The sequence below is a fragment of the Papio anubis genome, chromosome 16 (genome assembly GCF_008728515.1).
Source record: "Papio anubis isolate 15944 chromosome 16, Panubis1.0, whole genome shotgun sequence".
NCBI classification, from domain to species: Eukaryota; Metazoa; Chordata; class Mammalia; order Primates; family Cercopithecidae; genus Papio; species Papio anubis.
The window spans coordinates 38,883,342-38,907,312 of NC_044991.1; the positions used below are offsets into that span (position 1 = coordinate 38,883,342).

General features: G+C 46.7%; 1 protein-coding gene across 5 annotated transcripts in view; it reads right to left on the reverse strand.

Annotated features, from left to right (window-relative positions):
• Window positions 1-23,971, reverse strand: part of SLC24A3 (solute carrier family 24 member 3) — a 497,947-nt gene that overhangs the window by 190,540 nt on the left and 283,436 nt on the right. For all 5 annotated transcript variants that reach the window (XM_017945044.3, XM_021921282.2, XM_017945046.3 and 2 more), the window contains exon 3: window positions 12,063-12,139. In XM_017945044.3, coding sequence (XP_017800533.1) covers window positions 12,063-12,139 — 77 coding nt within the window. The remainder of the gene's footprint in view (window positions 1-12,062; window positions 12,140-23,971) is intronic.

Sequence of the window (23,971 nt, forward strand, 5' to 3'; positions counted from 1 at the left end):
TGGAGAGAAAAGGCATGCCACTGGCATAAGAGAGTTGTGTGTTCTTACTTCAACTTGCTCTCTCTTGCCTCATGAGCAGGGGTTTCCTGAGTATTTAACTTAGTCCACGTCTCTTAAGGAAGGTCTGGCCCCCTAAAGTTCATCTTGTTATACTTAGGACTGATGAAACCCCCAGACCCTTATGAAACCACAGTTAAATCACTCACTTACCAGCTTAGCGGACAGACCCTATACTCAGCCACCAAGATCTTAAGCACACTTCATTCATTCATTTACCCTCACACTACATATTCAGTGAGTACTTCTTCCATACAAGGTGCCATGCTGGGTATGATGGGGACATAAAGATAACTAAGGCATGGTCCCAGGTCTCCAACATCATTCTGGGAAGAGGGGAAGGACACATTACAGGAGAGCAACAAAGGAAAGCAGGAATTTAGAGTAGAGGGAGATCTGTGCTAGTGTAAAGTCCCACTCTTCCTTATAGGACATAAAAGAAAGCTTCAAGGAGGCAGTGACCTCTAGCTGGACTTTGTAGTTGGATTTCGGGGAGACCAAAGGTTTTGGGGCCTAGGCAGGAACTGGGAATAGGAAGGCCCTCGGATTTCTTGGTGGGTGATGAATAATCAATTTTTGCTAGACCATGATACATGGGGTTTATGAGAAGAGAAAAGCAAGACTGCAAAAATAGTTGTCACATGGATTATGGGGTTACTGAAATAACAATAACGACAATGGCCAACAATTACTGAGTCCTTACTAAATGCCCTGCTGTGCTCAAAGCATTTGGCATGGATTGATTAATTCTCATGCAGAGAGCCCTGTGAAGTAGATACTGTCATTATCCTCATTTTATAGAAAAACCAAGATACAGAGAAGGAAAATAACTTATACTCTTACTTTAGGTAGTATGTACCTAAAAAGCGGCGAGGCTAGGGTTTGAACCCAGGAAGTCTAACTCTAAAAACCCACTCTCCTCACTATGCCGTGTGAACCCTCTGATAGTGGGGGAGAAGGAGGAAAGGTAGTTCCGAGCAAAGTTGCGACCTGGACGTTGCTCTCAAGAGGTTGATCTGGTGTTGGTAGAGCTAAATTTTGATTGAAAGAGAATAGACTGAATCCAAGCAGGTCAATTAGTCAAAAAGTGACCATAGTCTGATCCAGTATAGAAGAGATGAAGATAATATGAGAGCTAACATTTCCTTGTGCTTATTGCGAGCGGGGCACTGGATTAAACACGTTACACACTTTATTGTCTTTATCTCCGTGAGGTAGATGCTAGCCTCATCCATATACACAGATGGAGACATTGAGGTCCAGAATATTAGGGATCACACAGGCAGTAAATGGCATAGCCAGGGCTTGCACTCTTGACCTCCACACTAATCCTGGGAAGTGGTGGGAGGGCCAACAGGACTTGTGAAGTCCAAAATCAGAGCCAGCACTGGCGGAAATGCACTGAAGAGAACAAGTGTGCTTTGGGACCAGTCAAGATGCTTGCTCTTCATGGCTCAGCGGGTAGGAAGGGAAACATGCAGGCTGAATAGAAAGAAAAGCTGTCAGGGAGAGGGGCAACAGGGTGACACAGGACACCTGCGGAGGGCGTGACCATTCCAGGTGGAATGTCGAAGCTGGGTAGCTGGATGAGAGGCAGGGCATCCTCTCCCACTCCCCTACCTCCAAGTTGATTCAGAAGAACTGCAGAAACTCAAGGAGAATCTGCCAGAGCCACCTGCCTCAGGAGACTCCCAGAGGACCCTCATGCGGCATCCGAATCTTCACTGCACAGCCGTGCCTGTGGGATGTGGGGTTGGGGAGAAGACTTAGGGGGAGTGTGCAGGCCAAGAGCTTCAGCTGAAGCCCAGAGGTGGGCACAGGTGCAAGTCTACCCCTCTTTTCGTGGCCCAGCTGGGTGGGACCTGGTGTGTGTTGTCACAGGCACTGTTGGTGCCCATCCTCGTCCTCGGCCACTCACTTTCTGAGTATGCTAACCCCACGACGTCCATTTGTGCAAGGGCTTTGGTGGGGCCGACTGGAAATGCTATGAGTCTGGGACCCGCAGGTAGCCCTGGATGGGAGCTGGTGGATAAATGCCCCTCCTCCCCTGCCCTGCCTGGGATCTTCAGCTGTGGATGTTCTCCATGACCTGCCAGTTCCCAAGTAGGATGAAGCTCCAGCCTCCTTCTCCCCAGCGGTCGCTGGCTCTCCCACAGACCCTCGGGGCTGCCTTCCTTCTCTGCCTCACGCCCCATAGTGGGCTTCCTGGGACCACCCTCCAAACGAAGTCCCTGCCCTGGCCTCCTTGTCTGAGGGTTGGCTTCCGGGGGAGTCAGCCTGAGACAGCTGTCTTGGCTCCCATAGCTCTTCTGGTGTGGGTCCTCAGGAGGAAGTGACTCTCAAGACACTGACTACAGAACATACTGCATATCCAGGTTCCTGGGACAGGGCAGCTTCTCTGCTATAAGATCAGGATTCTTGTTAAGCTTCAAACCCCTATCTGGAGTCTCTACTATATAAGGGGGGCTGGCTCAAGAGAGAAAGAGGAAGGATGGTATAAAAACAAAGCTCCCACTTTGTTTATGCTGAAGTCTCAAGTCATGATAAGCAGCAGGTCTTGTTCTGCAGTTTTCCCAGGTACAAAATTGTCAGAAAACTATTGACAAAGAGACAAAACCATTGAACACCAACATGGAGTCTGTCCTGATAAATTAGAGCAATTGGTTGGCTATTTTATCCAGATCGATTTGCTGAATATTTGCTAAGACCAGTTCTTTAAGTTATGACATATGATCATTCCAAATAGTAGTACCTCATTATTTACTTAGCTTTTGTACTTAATGTTTTTCAGAGGAAAAAGATACTCCTGTAAATTGTAGATATAGTCAACACATAACTGTGTTATGTAGATCTGTGACTGCTGCAACGTCAGCCTAGAAGAATAAATAAATAAAGCTTATTTACTGTAAAAATAAATATATACAAAGGAAATACATGAAGTGGGGGACAGGTGGATCGAGTAATAAACAAATAAGATGAAGAGGAGCATACAGCAGGCTGCATGTATCTAATCTCCACATGTAAACATTTGGTATCTAAGCAATGTGCATAAGTTCTCTATTGCAGGGCAGGGATGAGCTAAAACACAAAATTATGTCTCCCCTACCACCATTTGGCGCCACCATAAAATCAAATTGGAAACTGTCTACTTCAAAGCTCATTCCCCAAACATCTTTCTATCTTGCCCAGGCTCAAGACATTAACCAAACTGGTTGCAAATCAACCAGGATTGTTGATGTCCTGATTCTGTATGTCCTGAAGTCTTCGTGGGTTTTGCATAATAATAATGGTAGGTGACATCTATGGAGGCTGTGCCTCAGAAGCAGCTCCATTTCAGTGCATGTCATTTAATTTGGACCCCAGGAAGTTCCAGGAGAGGAGCAGGGAAGTGAGTCAGGGCAGGAAGAGCAGCTAATAAAGGCGTGTTACCAAGTGGGGCACTGGGGCAGGCAGGGAGGGCTTATTCCTTTGGGGGTACTTTGGGGGGCAGGCTAGAACATGCGTTTCCATTAGCCCAGCTGAAGCAAGAGGGAACAGGCATTTATCCACCACCAATCCCCTGTCTGTCTGAGGCCTTCTACTGGGGGATGCTGATTTCCTGGCACTTCTTGCCTGTCTAGTATTCAGGTAGAATAGGATACGGGGGTCCAGAAAATGCCCAGAGTTGCAGGGCTGGAGCTTGAAAGTTGGGTGGGCATGCACAGGTAGCAAGAACTAAGAGGGGGGACAGGTAGGGTACGGTCTACTAAGTGCCAGACACTCTGCCAAGAGCTTCATCCACCTGTTTTCAGGTGTTCCTCAAGGCAGCCTGATGAGGTGGGTGCTGTGTTTATCTCCAGTGACAGATGAGGAAACTGAGGCTCAGGAAGGCAAAACAGCTTTCCCATGGCTACACGTTAAAGTGGAAAATTCAGGACTACAACTCATGGGTTTCACTGCAAGGGCATATGCTCTAAACCGTCATGCTTTATATCCAGCTCAGGTCCTAGGGTATCAACCCACCAGCAAGCCGTGGGGCCTGTGGGGCTGAATGATTAGACCCGGGCCTTCTGAATTAAGTCTCATGACCAAGGGGATGAGGCAGTGATTTAAATCACTGATGTATGGAAACATAATTTACTCTCTTTGTGCTAATCCTCTCTGGACACCAGTTTTAGCTTTGTGTTGACACTGACAAATTAAGGACATGCTCAGCACTTTTCCAAGAGTAAACAGCAAATTCCACAAGCTATTCTAATGATTTTTCTCTTCCAGAATAAAATCCCTTAACTAAATACGTCTGCCCTAAAAGTGAGTTGTTGCTGGGACCTTTCTGACCAGATCATGTAGGTCCCCTGAAATTTTAAAACCCCCTGGTTTAAATGTACTCCTATTTTATTTTTAATGCTATGGTAAATGAATTTGTTTTCTCAATTTCTTTTGAAGATAGTTTGTTTTTAGTGTACAGAAATGCTACCGATTTTTGTATGTTGATTTTGTACCCTGCAACTTTATACTGAATTTGTTCATCAGTTCTGTCTATTGGCAGCATTTTTAAGGGTTTCCACATACAAGATCATGTCATTAGTAGACAATTTCACTTCCCTTTCCTATTTTATAGTTAATAATAAAATGTTTTTCAAAACTGCTAAAAGAGATTTTAAATGTTTTCATCACAAGTAAATAAGAATGTGAGGTGATAAATATATTAATTAGCCTGATTTGCTTATTCTACAATGTAACTGCAACATCACATTATACCCCCAAAATATATATGATTATTGCTTTTCAGTAAAAAACAAAAACAAACAAACAAACAAAAAAACAAACAAAAAAAACACTGCAGGAGCAGCCTCTCCTGGAGCCCTGGGCACGGCGGGAATACCAGTTGCAGAGAGGCCTCCTGAGCCACCCCGTCCTGTTGCTCACAAGGAGGGCAGCTGCATCTGAAAGGATTGGGCTCTGGCCCTGTGACAGGAGGTGCTTTGTGGTGGGGCTGGCAACCACAGCTGAGCTGCCTTTGGTGGCGTTTGCGGGGGAAGAGATGGTGAAGATCGAAAACCGAAACACTGACTGAGCACCTACCATGCGTTCCCACTTTACTGATGTGGATATTGAGGTCAGGAGAAGTTCTGGGACTTGTTCCAAAGCAGGAAGCTGGTTGGTCATATACATGTTTTTCTGACTCTTAACTTGGGTGTCTTTCCTCCTTACCAGAACATCTCATGCTACCCTTGTTTTGGTAAGCCCGCTGGCCTGGCAGTGCCTTCTATACATCCTGCTTGTTTGGATGGCTAAAGCCAGGCCAGCCCTTGAGAGGACTGAGTAAAGCAGCAGTGTCTCTTTGCTGACAACCTTTTCTCCAGCCACCTCTGCTTCTTGATTTCAAGTTGATGACATAAACGAGGAAGGGAAGATGCTGAATTAGAATTCATTGCTAGGCCTTCTAGGGTGATTCCTAGCCACACGTGGCTATCTACACTTACGTTAATTAAAAAAAAAAAGTTAGCTCCTCATTCACACTAGCCACATTTCAAGTGCTCAACAGCTCCTATGGCCAGTGGCTACCATGTTAAAAGCACAGATCTAGACTATTGGACAGCTGGGGAAGGTCTGATAGACAATGATGGAAAAGTTGAGTCTTAGGGCCAAAAAAGTGAAAAGACATCCTTGAAAGACCAAAAAAAAAATATCCCTGGGAGTGAGGTGGAAAGTGAGCTAAATATACAAAATGCTGGAGGAGATGGCGGCTGGGGATGGGGCCTTCTGCACCTCCTGCTGGGACCCTGGTCTTCTATCCCCTAAGAACTGGCTATTGCATCATTATTCTCTGGCTCTGAACAAAAGCAATCTGGGCCTGGGAAAGTGCATCCAGGGAAATCATTCTTTCAGCTATTAAAATTAAACAGCAGAAATAACTGGAAGGACTTCAGACCCCAGGAAACGACATCCATTTGGTGAGGCTCCTTCCAGAAAGAAGAGCTTCCTGCCCCTCTCCTCCCCCTAGGCCTGAAAGAGGAGCAGTTGGCTGGGAGGAAGAGACCCCTTTCCACTTGGAACCTGGACTCTCCCAGGAGGTGTCCCAGCCTCAGGCTCCTTCAAGAACACATCCACATCAGTCTCCACCCTTGCTGAGGAGGGGAGGGTGGAGTTGTGGACCTGAGACTCCTCTCCCTCCAGGCCTCCTAAGGAAACCTGTGTGATTCAGTCACGCTGATTGGTTAAGACCTGAACCAGGGGGAGTCAACCCATAGGGGACAGTCACCCCATGGCCAGGCAGAAAAAGTATGAGCTGGGCCAATAATTAGAGACTTCTGGGGACTATAAAATTAGGAAACTGACCAGTGCAGGGAGGTACTGAAGAAGCAGGGCAGGTGCACAAAAGATGACACCAGCTAGAGCCAGGGCCAGAGTGGAGGCAGAGATACACTTCTTCTGAGAGAACAGGGATTGTGTGGGGAGGGAGGGAGGCAAGGAGGGAAGGAGGGAAGGAGGGAAGGAGGGAAGGAGAGCATGGTCCAGGTCACCGAGGTACTCTGCTGGGCTAGGAATACCACGAAATCCAGAAATAGACAATGGACCTGAAAACCACAAAGCCAGAGGGAGGAGAAGATGTGACTAGCCTCCCTCCTTCCCTAATACTCCAATTACTTTCATCACTTCTGTACCAAAGGCCGCCCTCCAATGCTAATCAGCTTCCTCTGCAGTTTTGGGGAGCAAGGAGGTCACCATGGGATCATGAGACAGAAAGCACATTCTTAAGTTTAAAAGCTGATCTAGGAATAAGAGAGAATTTGGATGTAAGTTCATAAATGAGATTCCCCAATTCCCAGACCAGATAAAACTCCCTGGGTCCAGGGGCGGAAGAAAGAAGTGTGGACAGGTGTTGAGGTGGGGGACAGGGGAGACCACCAATCTTGAGATCATGCCCTGGACACCCTCACCATGGGGACACCAAAAGGAGTGATGTTAACGGTCCTCTTCCTCATTGTTGGAGAATCTCCACTTGTAGGGAGCGCCAGCTTGAGGGCTCAGCTCAGCACAAGAATCCTGCTTGGATTCTTGGATTCCGGAATGACCTGCGCTGTATAGAGCCTATCTCCTTTAATACACACGAGCCCCTAATGGGCACTGGACACAGGAGTGTGAAGATGGAGATGTGTACAAGGGAGTCCCTACCACTAAACAGAAGGGGCCTAAGGCAGATGACCAGGGACCTCCCACGTGGCCAGAACATCCCTTTTGCTGCTCTGAGCAGCCTGAGGAGGTCCAGATGGCAGCAACCCCAACAGCTCAGTGGAGGGAAACGTCCCTTCTGCCTGAATTCCCAAGTTTCCTATGGGACATCTCGGGGCATGCCTAGGATTTAGAAACTGAAGATGCACATCAAAAATATTCTCCTTGATATGTCTTTCCCCAGCACATCTATGACAGGTCTGGGTTGCTGGACTAATTAGCAGCCCTCCTACCAAACAGACTCACTTAACAACAGCTTGCCTTGCTATGGGATACAGAATCATTTTCAAATGTGTGACACCTTCTACTCTCATACACACAGGCATGTAGAAATACCTGCCTGCCAGAAGAGAGGAACGACATTAAAAATCGGAAAGCAAGGCTCAAAGCTTAGGAAGAAGACTTCTGAAAGCTGGCAGGGCATGCAGAGAGTATTTATTCCTGCTGTGGAGTTTGATCTCTTAAAAGATAGACAGCCACCCACACCAACTTCAAGAAAGAATTCCAAATATTGATTATTTAAAACCTCTTACTGGAAGGGAAATGTGTAGCTTGGCTTATCATCTCCAAGATTCAGCTATTTGTGTCATGGGGATAATGAGCAAAATTTCACAAGATCTTGATAAATCACAAACAAACTACAATTCTAGAAAATCATTCACAGCCTTCTTCCTTTACTTGGGGCAGGCTCGATGAATCTATAGGACGCAAATTTCCTCACAGACAGGAAATCCTGCTTTTAGTGTTTCAATGTTATAAGAGATCAGATATAAAGCGAGTTCTAAGACAAGTGTTTTCTTGGGGTTATCTTTTGTTGAAAAAGTTGTCAAGATCATGAATTTCCCCGCTACATGACAAACAGCCAGAAGGAACAGAAACCTTTTTAAAAAGTGCACTCTCAGGCTCAGGATTTTTGAAATACACAAAACATGAAAGATCCAAGGGAACATTCAGAAAGTTGAACGATTCAGCTGTTCGATTCTACAAAACACACACAAAACAGGGAAGTATCTACGAGGAGAAAAAAAAAAAAGAATGCAAGCGTTGTCATTCAAGGTTTAAAAGAGTGTATCAAAGGGTCAGAACCATCTGTGTCCCCAGAGCTCTACCCAAACTGAGACTGAAGGCTGCAAGCCTCAGGACCAAAGCAAACTCATGGGACCCAAGTGAAAAGGGGCAGGTTGAGTGTAGGTGCCAATGCTGAGTGTGATCAGGTTTCAGATCAAACTGGAGCAGCAAGGACTAGGCCCTCTGCTCCGGATCCATGACTAAGAGCAGTGAACCCCAGGAAAAGGCAGCCCTATGGCTTTCTCTCAGGGAAAGCCTGGGGTGGCAGGATACCCCGCGGGGACCCTCCAGCAGAAGGCCATCACTCCCCTGCCTGGATAAGGCAGTCCCAGCTCTTCAGGAGCCTAGAAACAGTCTCCTGGGGATGTTCTGTCCTCCACATTCCCTCCTGGATATTCCCCAGGGCCCCTGGGACTCTGGGATCACCTGCCCAAACGGCTCTGAGCCTTTTTCTATGTCCTGCCTGGGTCTTTATCAACTGACTGTAGGGCAGATGACTCTGGGTCACTTCTGGTGAAGCCTGAGCTAATGCAGCACTAACCCTAGGCAAGGAGGGACGATGAGGTCAATAATCTCCCACCACTCCAACGCAGCAGCTAAATCACGTGTGGTGCCTCCCATGTGAGATCCCGCTGGTCTCTCCACGCTACATTCGCTCACTCTCCACCACCCACACCCTTGGTTTGTGCTCTCTCTAGACTCCCTGACTCTCACCTCTCTGTGTATCTGACCATGAGGTTTCCCATTCCTGTGTGGAGTCCCTTTTCTCCATGCTCCTTTGGAATCTGCCTGCCCACTCTTCAAGAACAGCACCACCCGACCTTGCTGACACTGAGGTGCCTCCTCTAAGCTCCCACAGCACAGCAGGCTGTATAGACCCTTGTCAGCATTTAGTGCATGGCAGGTGCCGATCATAAGTGGTTCTCTTCACAGGACAGCAGGTTCCTTCAGAGCGAGGCCATGTCCTGAGCATCTAGAAGGACTCAGCCCAGCACTACTCTGCAGGGGCTCAAGAAATGCTTTCTAGATGGCCAAGTGCAGGAAGTCTGTATTTCGCTTCTTGCAGCTTTGACCCATGCATTCATTTGTTTCCTGCTGGCCAGTCAAATGCCAGATGTTACTCTTCCAGCAGTCCTCACATCCAGTGATGTTTGTTTAACAGTTTCTGAGTATCCTAAATGTGCCGCACAACATGGAAGGTAAAGGGGATAGAAGGAATAATTTACTCTTGCCCTGAACAAAAAGTGACTGTGCAACTCCAGGCATTCAATGACTGGACACAGTACGAAGGGGCTTCTTTCTTGGGGCTTACATTCTGGTGGTGGGGGCTTATGTTCTAGTGGATAGGATAACAAGATTTGGTCTTGGGCCTTGGGGATGGCACCAGCAGGTCCACCCTAACATTTGTCTCTGCCCTGCTGCTCTGCCCACTTGGCCTCACACTGGACTACAGTCATGTATGTTGTGTGTTGAAGCTTGCCCCACTTGGGTCTCTTCCCTCCAAGAGGTGGAGCCAGGGAGGAGACGTGCACAGGCCTTGGCAGCAGGCTCACGGCTATTTGGGTGGAGAATTCTGGGCTTCTGTGTGCTTGGAACATAATCTTGAAGGGGTGGGCACTGGTCTTGGTCCATGAACTCCTTGCCCTGTGGATTCTAAAGTGTAGAGCCCAGGACAGGGGCTAACAGTGGCACTGGATTCCAGTGATTACAAAGTGCTAGCCTGTAGGCTCATGCCCACTCTTAGGGAAGTGTTTAAGGAGGATAGTATGCATTTGTGCCCAAGTTGCCTTTATGCCAGCCTGGAAATGTACTACCACAGACAGCAGAAACCTTCCTGGGTATCCTGGGCTCATGAAGAGCAAGAAAAATGAACCTCCTCCACCTCCAGTTGATGACTCAGTGAGTCCAGAGGGGAGAGGGAGGTGGGGAGAAAGAGCCATGCAGCTACAGGCGACAACATCTCTTCAGGAGGCCGAAAGCACGCAGTGTTTGGGTCCAGAGTGGAAATCTCATATCTCAGATGTCAAAGCATCAGGATGCTAATGTCTGCCAGAGATTTCTGGATCCAACTCAGTCCTGGGGCTCCTCAGCCTTGTGACAGGGTAGCCTCCTTGGTGCCGAAGGTGACATCCATATTAATGGCTCAGTGCACGCAACTTCCCTGAAAGGCAGGGCGGGCTGGGCGGTTGCAAAGGCTCTCCTTACTCATTTGGTACTTTTAGAGAATGTCCTTGTAGAAAAGAGACTTTTCATGCTCCCTTTTTGGGGAGTGGGAGACCAGTTGAAGAGTTGATTGATTTTACCCAGAAAAGGAGTCAAGATGGAGGTGGCCTGTGAGTCTTAAGAGGTCAAGTGTCCTCCCGGAAGTGACACATAAAGCAAGGCCAGCAGAAGAGGGCTTCAAGCCCATGTCTTCTCTGACTCCAGAGCCCAGGCTGTGCCTGCTGACCTGCTCCAGCTGTGGGTTGAAAGCAAGGTCTCTGACCCCTCCGTTGAATCACAGTGGGCTGTGACTGTAATGGTGGAAATCACACCGTGGGACTTCAAGGTTCAGTCACCCTCCCTTTCTGAGCTCTCTGGACTGCCTGAGGCTGCCACACTGTAGAGGTCACTGTAGGTGTTCTTCTCAATAGCCACAGCTGAGCCAGTCCCTCAGCCATCCCACTCCACATACCAGGCATGGGAGGGAGAAATCCTTTAGGACCAGTGGCCCAGCCATGGCTATGGGAGTCGGTCCATCTGAGGCCCTGGATTCCGTGGAGCAGCATTCCCACCCTGCTCCTTCTGAGCACTCACCACAAACAACCCAAAGCAAAACGACACAGTGACGGGGCATGCCGCTATACGTGGGGAGTTCGCTCCACAGCAGTAAATAACTAGAATGGAATTCAGGGGAGAGGAAATTCTGGGGGAGAGGGAACGCCACAGAGATGGGGGAGCAGTAATGTACCTAGTCCAGAACGTGGCTCAGAGATTTCTTGTTGGACAGCTGTCCACTCCTTAGACATTGTCACATGCAAGCCTTCCCCCAAACCCTCCAAATGGGGACAAGAGGACCACAGACTTTAGAGCCACTGGCTCTGTGGCAGAAGATGCTAGGGCAGTGGTGGACAGTAAGAGGCCAGATGGGAAGAGAACAAGCTTTTCTTGTTCGCCTTCTATGTGTCAGACATGGTGCCAGTTGACATTACATAGAATCCACTCAGTGGGCAAATGTTCTGTCCCTACCACGTGCCAAGAAGGGGTCTGGGAATGAAGTCGTGTACAAAACCAAGTCCCTGTTCTCAGGGGCTTACGTGTGAGTGAGGGTGAAAAGTGAAAAGCAAATAACTATGCAATGGCAGGTAGCATGGAGGAAAACAAAGCAGGGTAAGAGGAAATACGGCGGCATTTCAGAAAGGCTGGTTAGGAAAGGGCTCCCCCAAGAGGGTGGTGTTTGAGCAGAGAGTAGGGTTAAGTTATGGAGAGTGGGGTTGCTTGACTTTAGAGCCCACACTCTGGGCACTAACATGAAGGGAAAGTGCATAACAGATGGCTCCACCTTCGAAAGCTGCAGTCTTTCGTCTCCATTTGGTGATGGCCCCCTATAGGGCTCGGAGGACCCCCACCAGGCGTGTAAACAGGAGGGCAGAGAGACTCCACTGGGGGCCTCAGGTGCCTCACCCCACACCCCTAGGCCTGGCCTATGGACCCTCTGGGCAGAGGCACAGAGGGGTACTTACACAGAGCACATGGAGGACCACCGCGCCTTGTCTTCTATCCTCGTTGGTGAAGATGTCATTGGGGAATTCATGCAGGGCTAAAGAACAGAGAAAGAAAATCGTCTCAGCACAGGTGACCACATTTTCAGTGCTGTAGGTCTGGGACAGCATTACCAGCCCCTTTTTAGAGTCTTGGTTTTAACATGGGGTCCATGAACTTGGATGAGAAAAAAACCCTACATCTTTAGGTTCACAAAACCAACCAGAATTGAGTGTTTCCTTCAGATAAGAACGTGGGCAACCAACCACAGTAGTGTTAGCAGAACCTGGGAGTCGGCCCCCACAGATATTTTCATAACATGTCATACCATCATATTTGTGCAGTTCTCACCCACTGCTTCAATCTTATGGTGGTTGTTAGGTCACCACCTGCGACTTAAAAGTGTTAATGAGGAAGCACGTGAACTACTATGTTGAAAATTTGTTTTCGAATATTTTGACAGCTTCATTTCCACACAGTCAGTCTCCATGTGTAACCTTATGTACTTTGCTGCATGCACTCATTGAAAACTGCTTTTCTGAGCAGGGGCTGTAGGCTTCACTGGATCATCAAAGGGGTCTGTGGCTCAGACAGATTTGAGGCCCCTGCTCTAAGTGGGTCTTCATTTTGCTCCTTTTCCACTTTGCCTGACCTGGCTTAGCGTGTGGGCCCCGTGTGCTATTAGAACAACCCCCTCCCTGCTCCCTCCCACTGCTTCCCTTTCTAAGTTGACCTCCATTTGTGGCTGGACTGGAATGCCAACCACAGGGATGTTCATGCCTTCTCAATGTTCTAAAACTTCTCTGCCATGAGATGAAAACCGGAGTCTGTGAACTGACCAAGAAGGTCCTCCACCACTAACCGGGCCTCCTGTCCCTTCCTCTGATAAAATCCAATCAACCTTCTGGGCTAGGTTCTCACATCTCCTCTCCTTTATGAAGCCTCCTGTGGTCCCTCAGATAGGAATCCATGGCTCGTTTGCTGGAGGATGTGCCCATCAGGCGTGGTAGGAGCAGCACACACTACCCCCACCCACAGCCCCACATGGGCAGACATCACTGGCTGTCTTTTCCTCTGAGCCTGATGAGGTCTCCAAGTCTTTCTCTAGTGAGTTCTTAGAGAAACCACCACCATTTGATGGGGAGGATGTGCTAGATGATAATTGTTCGCCTCTTGTCTTATTTTGGATTCCCCTAAAAGCAGACCCTCCGACAAGGATGTGGAGCTTTGTGGTTTATCTGGGAGGTGACTCCAGGATGCACTGTGCATGAGAGAGGCAGTGCAGCCAGGAAGGGGAGAAGAGACAAAGACAGTGGTGCTAAGGAGTGAGTGGATGACCTCTGAGACACCCAGGCCCAATTCTGCTGGTGACCCCTGGCTTGCCCAGAGGATTTGTGCAAGACACAAGCCATCGGTCACTGCTCAAAAAGGCTCTGCTCTCTGCATCCAAGGCAGCATTGCTTAAGGCACTGTGCAGGTCTTGGGTTGGAGCCACATGAGGTGTTTGGGCCAAAGAGTACATTTAGTATATAAAGCAAGGCTCACCTTCCAATGTACAGCAAGCGGCGGAGAGTTGAAAATACTACATTATATACTTGAAACTTGCAAAGAGGGTGGATCTAAATCTTGTCACCACACACACACAAACACACACACACATAAATGGTAACTATGTAGAGGTAATGGATATATTAATGAACTGAAATGCGGTTAACATTTCACAATGCATCTGCATATCAAAAGCTGGAGTTGTATACCTTAAGCATATACAATTTTTATATGTCAATAATATCTCAATAAAGTTGTTTTTTGTTTTTAAAAAGCAAGATCCACCTATATGTCCAGCTAATCACACTCTCTAGTTTTGTATGGTCCTTTAAACATAAAAAAGGAGACAAGAAAACACAGGAATGTCATGATTACGCAAGGATTTTTCTAAGCGGAAGTTGCTCTAAACAGGCTGCATGGCGCCTCTCTGACCAATGAATAAATAAACTGGGAGAAGCCTGGAGGAGTTTCCCTTGGGGAACAAAATGAAGCTACGATCTGGAAATTAATGTGAGGGGCAGAGGGATGACAACAGTGAGCATTTATTTAGCACCTGCTTCCGGCAAGCCCTGTACCTTGCACTTTGCCCCTGTGATCCCATTTCATCCTCACAAACAGGTTATTATTCCAATTCTGTAGGTGAGGAACCCAAGGGGAAGACAGATGGGACAACATGCTTGGGTTCCATGGCTGGAAAGTGGGAATAGGGCTGCACACCCGGCAAACCCAGGGCTGGGGACGCCCCTCACACATGCCACCCCCCTCCTGCATGGATCTGCAATTTCATTCTGCCCTCTGACCTCTTCCTTCCATGACCTCCTCCCAAAGGATTTGATCTGATCTACATTCAGCTGCCACACTCCTGGAGGGGAAGCAATGGGCTTTTTTTTTTTCTTTGCATTTTTCAGTGTAGCTGCCACAGGGCGTTTTGGCACTCGCCAGTCCTAGGGTTCAAAGGTCACCTCTCCTATTGTTCTCCTAGTCCCAGAGCTGGAAGCTAGAGATGGGATGCTGAGTTAATTTATCAATCACAACAGCCATCACCCATGGGAAACAAGCCAGTCATATGCCCTGGGGCAGTGCCAAGCAAAAGAATCACACGTGGAAACCGCTTGAGGTTCCCAATCATCAATGAGGGGTAGAGGGGGTACAGGTATGTGGCATCCAGTTACCTCTTTACTTCCTGCCTCACAAGCTTCCTCCGTGATCAATAACAAGGGACGGAGGAAGCACAGGAAGGAAGTGAAAGACACCCCATGAGCATCATCTGCATCTGCACTGGGTTCTCTCAGCCCAGCTCCGTTCTCCTGCCTCACTGCCACCCCATGCATGAGGCCACCAAGGGCCAGGGAGCGCACCTGTTCCACCAAGGGCACCACGTCAGTAAGTGACAGGCTCGGGTTCTGAATCCAGGCATTCTGATTTTCAGTTCTCCATAACATGAACATCAATTGGCTGAATGAAGCAACATGGATACACAGATCCCACTGGGCCTGGCTCTCTGGTGGAGGTGGTTTCTTGTCAGGGGTCTCCATGCCAGCCCACATGGTGGCCCCAGCTGGGCCCCTGGGGAAGACACACTGGAGGCTTAGCCCTGGATGGGGCAGGACCCAAAGAGCCCCGTGCTGGCTCAGGGCAGTCCACCTAGAAGCTGCCCAAAGTTCTGGCCGGGCAGGGGTGAGCCAAAGAGAAACCACAGGAGCTTCTTCAGGGTCCTCCTTCCTTGGAGGCTCAGCAACCCTCTCTTCCCTCCCTTCAGGGAGTCGGCAGCTTACCAGTGACCTGATCTTGGTCTGCTCTCCAGGGCCTGCTCTCTGATCCATGCCCAGTTGGGAGCTCCTCTATCAAAAGTGCGCCCCCCGTCAGCAGTCACAGCTGGCCATGAGGAAGTGTGTGAAAATTCTCCATGGGGCAATGAGAGCCTCCAGTCTGGCACAGCCAGTGGCAGAGCCTGTGAATGGAGCGGCCGGCACTGTGGGCCTCCTCACTGAGTTGAATGTGGGTGGAAGGGTGGGGAAGGCAGAGGACAGTCAGTCTAAGGGTATTGAATCACCGTTCTTCAAGAACAATAAAAAGTCTTATTTGGTGGCCAATAGCAATGTGGAAAGAATGACTAGGTTAAATACTCACCTAACAAACTTCACCTGACATCCAACCACTCTGACTACTTTTTCATTACAGCTCCTCTCAGGAAACACGTATCAGGAAAATCACGAAATTAGAAAAATGGTTTCAAAGGACTCATTCACAACTTACAAAGAATACTACATGTATTTTATTTTCCCTTTTATACATGCATTATCGTTTGAAAAAAAAGTCACAAGGAGAGATTTCATCTAAAAATTGAGCTAAGCCTTCTTCTCCAGCCCTGCAAGAAGTGAGTCTTCCCTCATAGGTTTCAAATGTCCGTGCCTTAGACTGGGGCCCTCAAGAGCAGACCCTGAGAGAAAGATTTGAATGACAGCAGTTTGTTTGGGAGGTGATCCCAGGAAGCATCGGGAGCAGGGTGAAGAGATGAGGCAGGGAGGGGAAGGGGCTGGCAGAGTGGCCTCAAGCTTGCTGGGAGACAGAGGGAAGCAGGTCTCAGAGTTGTCTACTGCCGGGTCAGCAGTAGGGTGGGGGGCTCCGTCCACTGATGCCTGCCTGTCACTGTTTAGGGCTGTCCCAAAGGCACTAACCCTTCAATACTTCTGCTGAGCCCTGCACTGGCCAAGCCAAGCATGCTTCCAGGGCTAGAGAAGGCCCTAGAAAGAGTCACAGGTGATATATCAAGAAACCATCCACATGTCTGGGTGTAGGAATGCCTGTGTCTGCCCTAGCCTGATACAACAGAATACCGTAGACTTGGGGGCTTAACCAACAGACATTTATCTCTCACAGCTCTGGAGGCTAGAAGTCTGAGATAAAGGTGCCAGCATGGTTGGGTTCTGGTGAGGGCTGTCTTCCGGCTGGCAGAGGCCACCTTCTTCTTGCAGTGCACTATCTACATGTCATAGTACGAATAAGCTCTGGTCTCTTCCTTCTCTTATTTGGACACTAATCCCATCATCGGGGTCCCACTCTTATACTTTTATCTGACCCTAATGAACTCCCAAAGGTCCCATCTCCAAATACCATCATTTTGGGGGTTAGGGCTTCAACATATGAATCTGGGAAGTGGAAACAAACACTCAGTCCACAGCATCTCCTAAGCCTCCTTTGCATAAGAAGTGAAGAGGAGATGCAAGGTATCTTATGTCCAGGAAAGGACAGACCATAACTTATATACACATAATTAGCTTCAGCACACAGCAGTGGGGCATGGGGTGGAGGTGGCAGAAGGGAGTCCCTCTGCACAAGCATAAAATCAGGATAAACTGTTATTAAGACTTGCATTCTGAATCTAGCAATGGTAGGACCCCAACGTTAAGACTTAGGGTTGTAACATGTTCTTATATTACATAACCAATTCCACCATGTTAGAAGCTTCTTTGACTGATTTGCAAAGGGCATTCATTGCCAGATGACCCTGTAGAACAGAATGTAAATCAGGAATAATCCTAGTCTAGAGACCCACTGGCAAAGCAGCTTCGTTTAGGGAGGCCATAAGACTTCTCATTGATCTCTGTCAGCTCCTATGTGTGTGTTACGTACACAGCCTACTATTAACATCGCTGTTTCACTCAGTGTTGCCTTGCTGTGGTTCTAAAGTAATTTGGTGTTGCAGTGTTTAGTCTTCCTAAGGAAGGGATCAGCCTGGAGTCAAGAAAAGTGTCCTCAATTGGGAATCTGGAAATCTGAGGCTCAATGCCAACCTGCCCAAAGTGTGGCTTTGGTCACCTGTCATTTCATCTCTCTGGGCCTCAATTTGCCTTTTGACCAACTGAAAAATGGCCTCTGAGGATCCTCCTTCCCATTCCCTCTGGTTCAAACACAGCACACTGCAGTGCACACAGCAGATGCCTGATAAGTCTCAGTGGGGTTCAAGAAAAGAGCTGCAACAGCAGCTGTGCTTGCCTCCTGGAGACTGCAACAGCCCTCCAATTGGTGACCCACTCCAGTGCCTTGTAGGTGTGGGTAGGGCATGCGCTTTTCTGAATAGCTGCAGCTTTCCAAGAAAAGTATGCAGACAGTGTGGTGCACTGGACTGGAAGGCTCTGCCAAGGGCTTCTTGGCCCAGTTGCTTCACTTCTAGAACAAGAGGTGAGACAATGTGGGGCCTCTAGTGCCTCCCACAGCTGATGGCTGGTGCTGATGCCACCCTCTCCAGGTGAGTGTCCTTGTGCCAAATCCAAAAGTCCTCAGCGCGTTTTTTAAAGATTGAGCTAGGATGCTTGTTGAATTTGGGAACTAACATTTTCCTTGGGTGATCAGTTAGATTTTGCATAAGATCCCACAGTGGGGAATCAGGCGCAGGTCCAGATCTTCTTCTGTGCCACACGGGGCCTCATTTCCTTCATTTGTAGATGGGTGTGTTGATGCCATCCCTGCAGGGTTGTTATGAAGAGTGTAGATAGTGAATGTGAAATACCTACCGCCGTGCTTCTTGGGGTCACATATCATTATTCTAAATTATAACAACGACATGGTGGCCTGGTGTGGGTAGAGGGCACATTCATCTCTGGCCTTGATGTTGAAATCCACATGTTGCCAGTTCCTTCCTTCCTTGCATTGGCATCTGTTTCTCTGGATGGTGGTTAGTCCATGACAGCTGCATAAATGCATGTGCCTCTAGGCAGGTGCTTCCGGTACTCAGCCTGTTGGGGCCACGTGGCCCACGTGGCCTGTTAAGAGCAGCTACCTATGCAGGGAGAACGGAGCAGCCTCATCCAGCTGAGAGTCATTCCCCAAATACCTTCAAGGTCCTCAAAGTCTCTTTCTGCTCCTCTCTTTCATCCCCCAATTTTCCTTTCAGTGCATCTGGCCAGCCCTGGGGGCCTGCAGAAACAAGCAGTGCTGTTCCCATGGAAACCACAGGGACCTGAGTGGAGTGGATTCCCCTTACCAAGGCAACAGCAATCAGCTTCCCTGCTTCTCCCTCCTGGCTGCTTTCATGAGGCCCGAGTTTGATGAGTCTAAATGGAGGTTTGTAGAGGCAGAGAGTCTTTTCTCCTTTGCTTGAAAAAATGCAGCAGGAACATTCATGCCATCTTTAGACATACTCATCACATGTTGATCAAATGGAGCAGCCCAAAATGAAGATCAACACATCCTAAAAAGCCTGGCTCCCTTAACATGTCTGAGCAAAAGGAACGTGGGCTGCTGCAGCCATCAGAATACCAGTCTGCCATCCCAGTGACCTTCTCTTGACAAAATACCCAATGCAGCTTGATGGATTAGTCTGTCAGGAATTGCACCAAAAAATGGCGGTCTGGATGCTACCCAGCTTCCCCCTGCAGTGATGAGTGGCTTCAAGCTTCTGTTTCAGATGCTTTCATCTGTCTTAGTAAAGCCTGTTGCTCCCATTTTTCCTGGGGCATTGTAAAAACTTTGTTTTCCGGGTGCGGTACCTCCTCTGCCTCTCACAAAACCTTCCCTGCCTCTCTTTCTGTGGCCCCATCACATTGTCTCAGTGCTCATCAAATTATTTTCCAACCACACTGTAGGCATTTGCTTGTCCATGTGTACCATGGACTCAGTGGCACCATGAGCTCAGTTCCCTGAGGACAGGAGCCCTGTCGTTTCTCTCTCTGTCATCAGCATCCACCACGCTGGGATACATGAAAGAGGACAACAAATACCAAGTGTGACTGAATGCAGAGGGCCTTTCTCTCAGGAGGTGGTTTTGTATAAACACAAGACAGACTTATTGGCTGAGAAATGGCGTTGGGAGGGATAGCTCAGTCAAACTCCCAACTACTAGATCCCAACTCTGGTGGCAATGAGGGCTGTTCACACACACCCCATTTCTCATTGTTCCAGAGACCTAGGAGGAGTACTGCTACATCCCTTTCAAAGTTAGGTTAAGGCCATGCAGCTTGCTTTGATTAGTGAAATGTGAGCAAAATGATGTGGATTGCATGTGGCTTTCAAACCAGTGCCTGGCTCACCATTTTGCATTTTCTTGTCTCAGCATTTCCTGAAAAATACATCAAGATGCAATGTGCATCTCCCATCAGCCTGGATCCCTGAGTGACTGATACCAGAATCCCCAACCCCTGATACATGCATTTTGTACATGTAGCATGAGTAAAAATAACATTGTTGTATTTGGTAGCCACTGATCTTTGGGGGCTGTTTGTTACCCAGCATATCTTAACTCCTTGTGAGAAATGCATATGGTCCTTTCTCCTTGGCATCCCTACAGCCTTTTGCATGTCAGGTCTTGCCTTGTAGCAATTTTTGGTTGTTTTCTCTCTTCTCCAATAGACTGGGGGAGGGAGGTTAAGGTTGTAGGATATTTATTCTTCTCTGTAGCCCTGGTATCTAACAAAATGTCTGGCACACAAATCACTTAATAAGTGTTGGTTGAGGCAATTAACACATCTGTCATAACTAAAAGGCCACTGAACAAAATTATCCACAAAAGAATCTGTGTGAAAGTACATAAATGCATAACTTAATTTTCTAAATATTTAGTCTTTGGAAATGTTTTGGAGACATTCAATGCATGCTTACATTCAACAAGGTCAAGTAAACCTCAGGCAGGCATGGGAGAAGGCATCTGGCAACAGGAGGTGCTGGGTGTTCCAGGGACCCAGTCTGTTCTAAGATCATCTTTTGAATTTTTGTCTGGTTCTAAAGACCATATCTTAATAACACTGGAAAATTTATTAAATCAATACTGTGCCAAAACACCACTACTTTCAGCCCTTACCATCTGCTGGATACCATACTCAACACTAGTTAAAGGTACACAGCCCTTATCACTGGGGAGTTAACAGTTGAGGTTAGCTTGGGAGCAGGGGGACTCTCTTTGAAATCATCCTAATACCTTAAGTACTCTGAATTTAAGAATGGAAATAACCTTTATCAAGTATTACAAATATATTTATTACTTTTTCATTGCTTCTATATGATAGGAAGCATTATCCCAATTTACAGAATGTACAGATAGGTAAGCTGAGGCCCAAAGAGGGCAAGTAACCAGCCCAAGTTTCAGACATTAGCGGAAGAGCTGAGATCAAACTAGGGTCCAACTTTCTAATATGTTAATTCCACTGTCCTAGAAAGAACAAACTACCCCGTTTTTTCTTAGTTTTTAAGGGCATAAGTCCTTCCCTTCAAAAACCAGAAACATTCAGATTCAAATGGATTGATGTGTGAATGAAAACAAGGTCATGAGAAGCATCTCTGTGAAGGAAGATGCAACCACAAGTCATGGAAACAGATGGCCTAGAGGGATCATCAAACTGTCAATCAAAATGGTATTGCCAATCAAATTTGCTAAGAAAAGCTGGATCAGCCAAATGCTTATGTGGTAACATTTGCATTTTGCAAAAGCCTGAAGGCCTGGATTTGAATCCCTCCTTTACCACTCATAAGTTCTGTGGCTTTGGGAAAATTCTTTAACCTCTTTGAGTCTTAATTGTTAATGTGCAAAATGGGAGAATGAAAACAAGACTCATTTATATGGTTATTATGAGGATTGATGGTGATGATGCTTATGAAATGTGCAATATCTAAAATTGGGCAAGTACCTATCAAATGATAGCTCTGTTTGTTTCTAATTTATTAAATAATGGAGAGGGAGAAATATGGATAGGGGTGTTTCCCAAGACATCAATACCAGGCCCACAGTCCTGGGGCCCTACTTCTTTTGTACTAAGCACCTGCATCTCTTTACCTGAAGGCTTTCTCCAGAGCTGAGAAAGGATCTCCTGCCCAGGCACTGCAGGCTGGATATGCTGGAGAATTAATACCACTCTTTCTCTCAGGAGAAGCTGTCAACCAAAGTCTGATGAAAGGCGGGTGTATAAATACCCCAGCTCCCTCACTATCTGAATGAGATAACGTTGAGGTGTGTTCTACACTGTTAAGAGTTCCCAGCAAAATTAAGCTCTGGTTGCTCACAGTGGTAACATGCCTTTGATTGGTTGTCTATCTGTCATTGTCTCGCTGTCTCACTTCCCAACTCCCATACTTGGGATTATCTCAGAAACAAACAACTTGTACTTGTGTCTGTTTCTGGGACTACTTCTGGAAAACCCACATTTAGAAAAGGAGAGTTAGGAATTTTGCACTTTTCCCTCTCTCTATTTCAACAAAGATTTGTTTTTCCAGAAAAGAACTTAAACACATTTGGATGAATTTTTCCCTAAATCATGGCAATAGTCTGTATGGACAATTTGTGGTGGAGTTGCAATCTAGATAGCATTATGGAACTGCTCACTCCTGAATGCAGGTTGGGGAACTGCCTTTGCTCCTTGTTCATGATGCTGAAGTTGATCCAACATCATGAGAAGCCCCTTGGTTCCCACTTAAGAGCTCTTTTTCTCATGTCCATATTGGCAGAAGATTTTAAACAATCAGCCCACAAACTTTTCTCCTGGAAGAGAACAGACATTCTTTTGGAACTAAAGAACTCCAATCATTAGACTATTGGCCTAGCAGAGCACTGAAATGTAATTTGACAAACTAGAAACATATTTCTTTATCAATAATAAAAAACCATGGCATCAGTGCTGCTCATGTCTTTCAGCCAGGAGCTACTGTAGAAAATACAGCAATCTCATGAATAATGTAGTTTTCTCAGGCCACAAACATGGCAGCAGATAGGAGGTCTGTTTGCAAGGGCAAGAGCCTACAGCATGCATTTGTTGCTCACATGTGATTATCAAGGCTGTGTCACTAATGAATTCTCATTAAAGAAAGTGAAATATTTATGGTAAATTCCCTGTGGTGTTCAGAACTTGATGCTCTTCTTGGACTCCTTTGTTTCTCAAAGTGTCCCTTGGTGCCAACGTCAGAGACAGAATGTTTGAATGGATGACCTAGGGTCTGACCCAAGTGATGCATCTCTCATGTTCTTATATCTGCTGTTGATCCAGACAAACAGGCTGATGCACACAGGAACCCACTAAGCAGTTCCTCAAGAGGACCCATGGAGGTACAAGGAATGCCCATTCTTGTTCAATGCCCTCAGAAAGGATGAGATTGCATGAAAAACATTTCTAGAAAAAAATGCACTTGAAGTAGTGCTTTTGGAATGTAGTAATTCCCTATAGGAATCTACATGGAAAGTTTTTAATCTTTAAGCATTTATTTTATAGAAGGTGAAGTGTGCATGCTAAACGGCTGGAGGTTTCAAAACCAGTGACATTTTTTAATGTTAACTCGTCAAATTTCAGAGCTGGAAATAACCTTTATGGTTCTGTTGGTCTATAGATGGGAGGATAATAACAGAATTTCACGAAAAGCACAAAAGTTTCCCTCTGCTTCCCCTCTTAAAAACTGCTCTTTTTCTTTCCTCCTGGTGTTGTTATTCCACGACTGCCAAGTTTAAGGATAGAAGATTGGTCTCATTCATGTTCATTGCTTGACTGCTAATGATTGCCTGATAGGCTGAGTCTTGGATGGGACTCAGTGTGCCAGAGCATCTCCATCTATTAGCAATGTCTACGATGGTTAGGGGAATGGGAACAGGGACACATGTGCTCCTTATCTCCCTATACTGAAGCTTTGCTAACCAGGTCCTAAAACGAAAGAATAACTGGCACTCCTCGGTCCTGGTAATAGTGATTCCTGACATTATTTTGTTTGATCTGCACCTATTTTAGAACATAATCCATTTAAAAGGGGGAGAATTACTACTAATCCATCTGCTTGAATGTATTTGGTATCTTCAGGGAATTTATTGAGACATCTTTAATCTTTAGCTCGAATTCTAGTTTATGATAATGAAATAAATATCTAAGAATATGCATAGCCGTTGTAGGAAGACGTAAATACGCAGACAAAATATTGATTAGCTCAGCTGGAAAAAATACAAGCTGTGTTTACTGCTCAGTTTTGGTCTCGGCCACCTCTGGCTCCTCCTTAAGGGGAAAATATAGATGTTAACTGCAGGAAATCATTTTTCCTTTTATGTTACCATATATTCAATATTTTTTGACCACTTACCTATAATTTTAGGTCAAAGCACTAAAGAATCTGCAAATTACACCTGAAACTCTTTTAAGGATAGATTTGAACTCGATAATGTTTTGTTAGATCGCTAAGTTTGTGCATCCAAAGTTTAGATTCCAAATATCAAGGCTCCAACTCTTGGACAACATCTGCCTCTGAATATGAATAGAAATTAAGAAAAGAGCATAATTAATTCAAACCAAAAAAGTAATTCAGTTGTTCACTTTTCTCCATTTCCTTGAACTGTCACAGGGCTCTGGTGATGGCACATTATAGCTCTGAATGAAACATACTA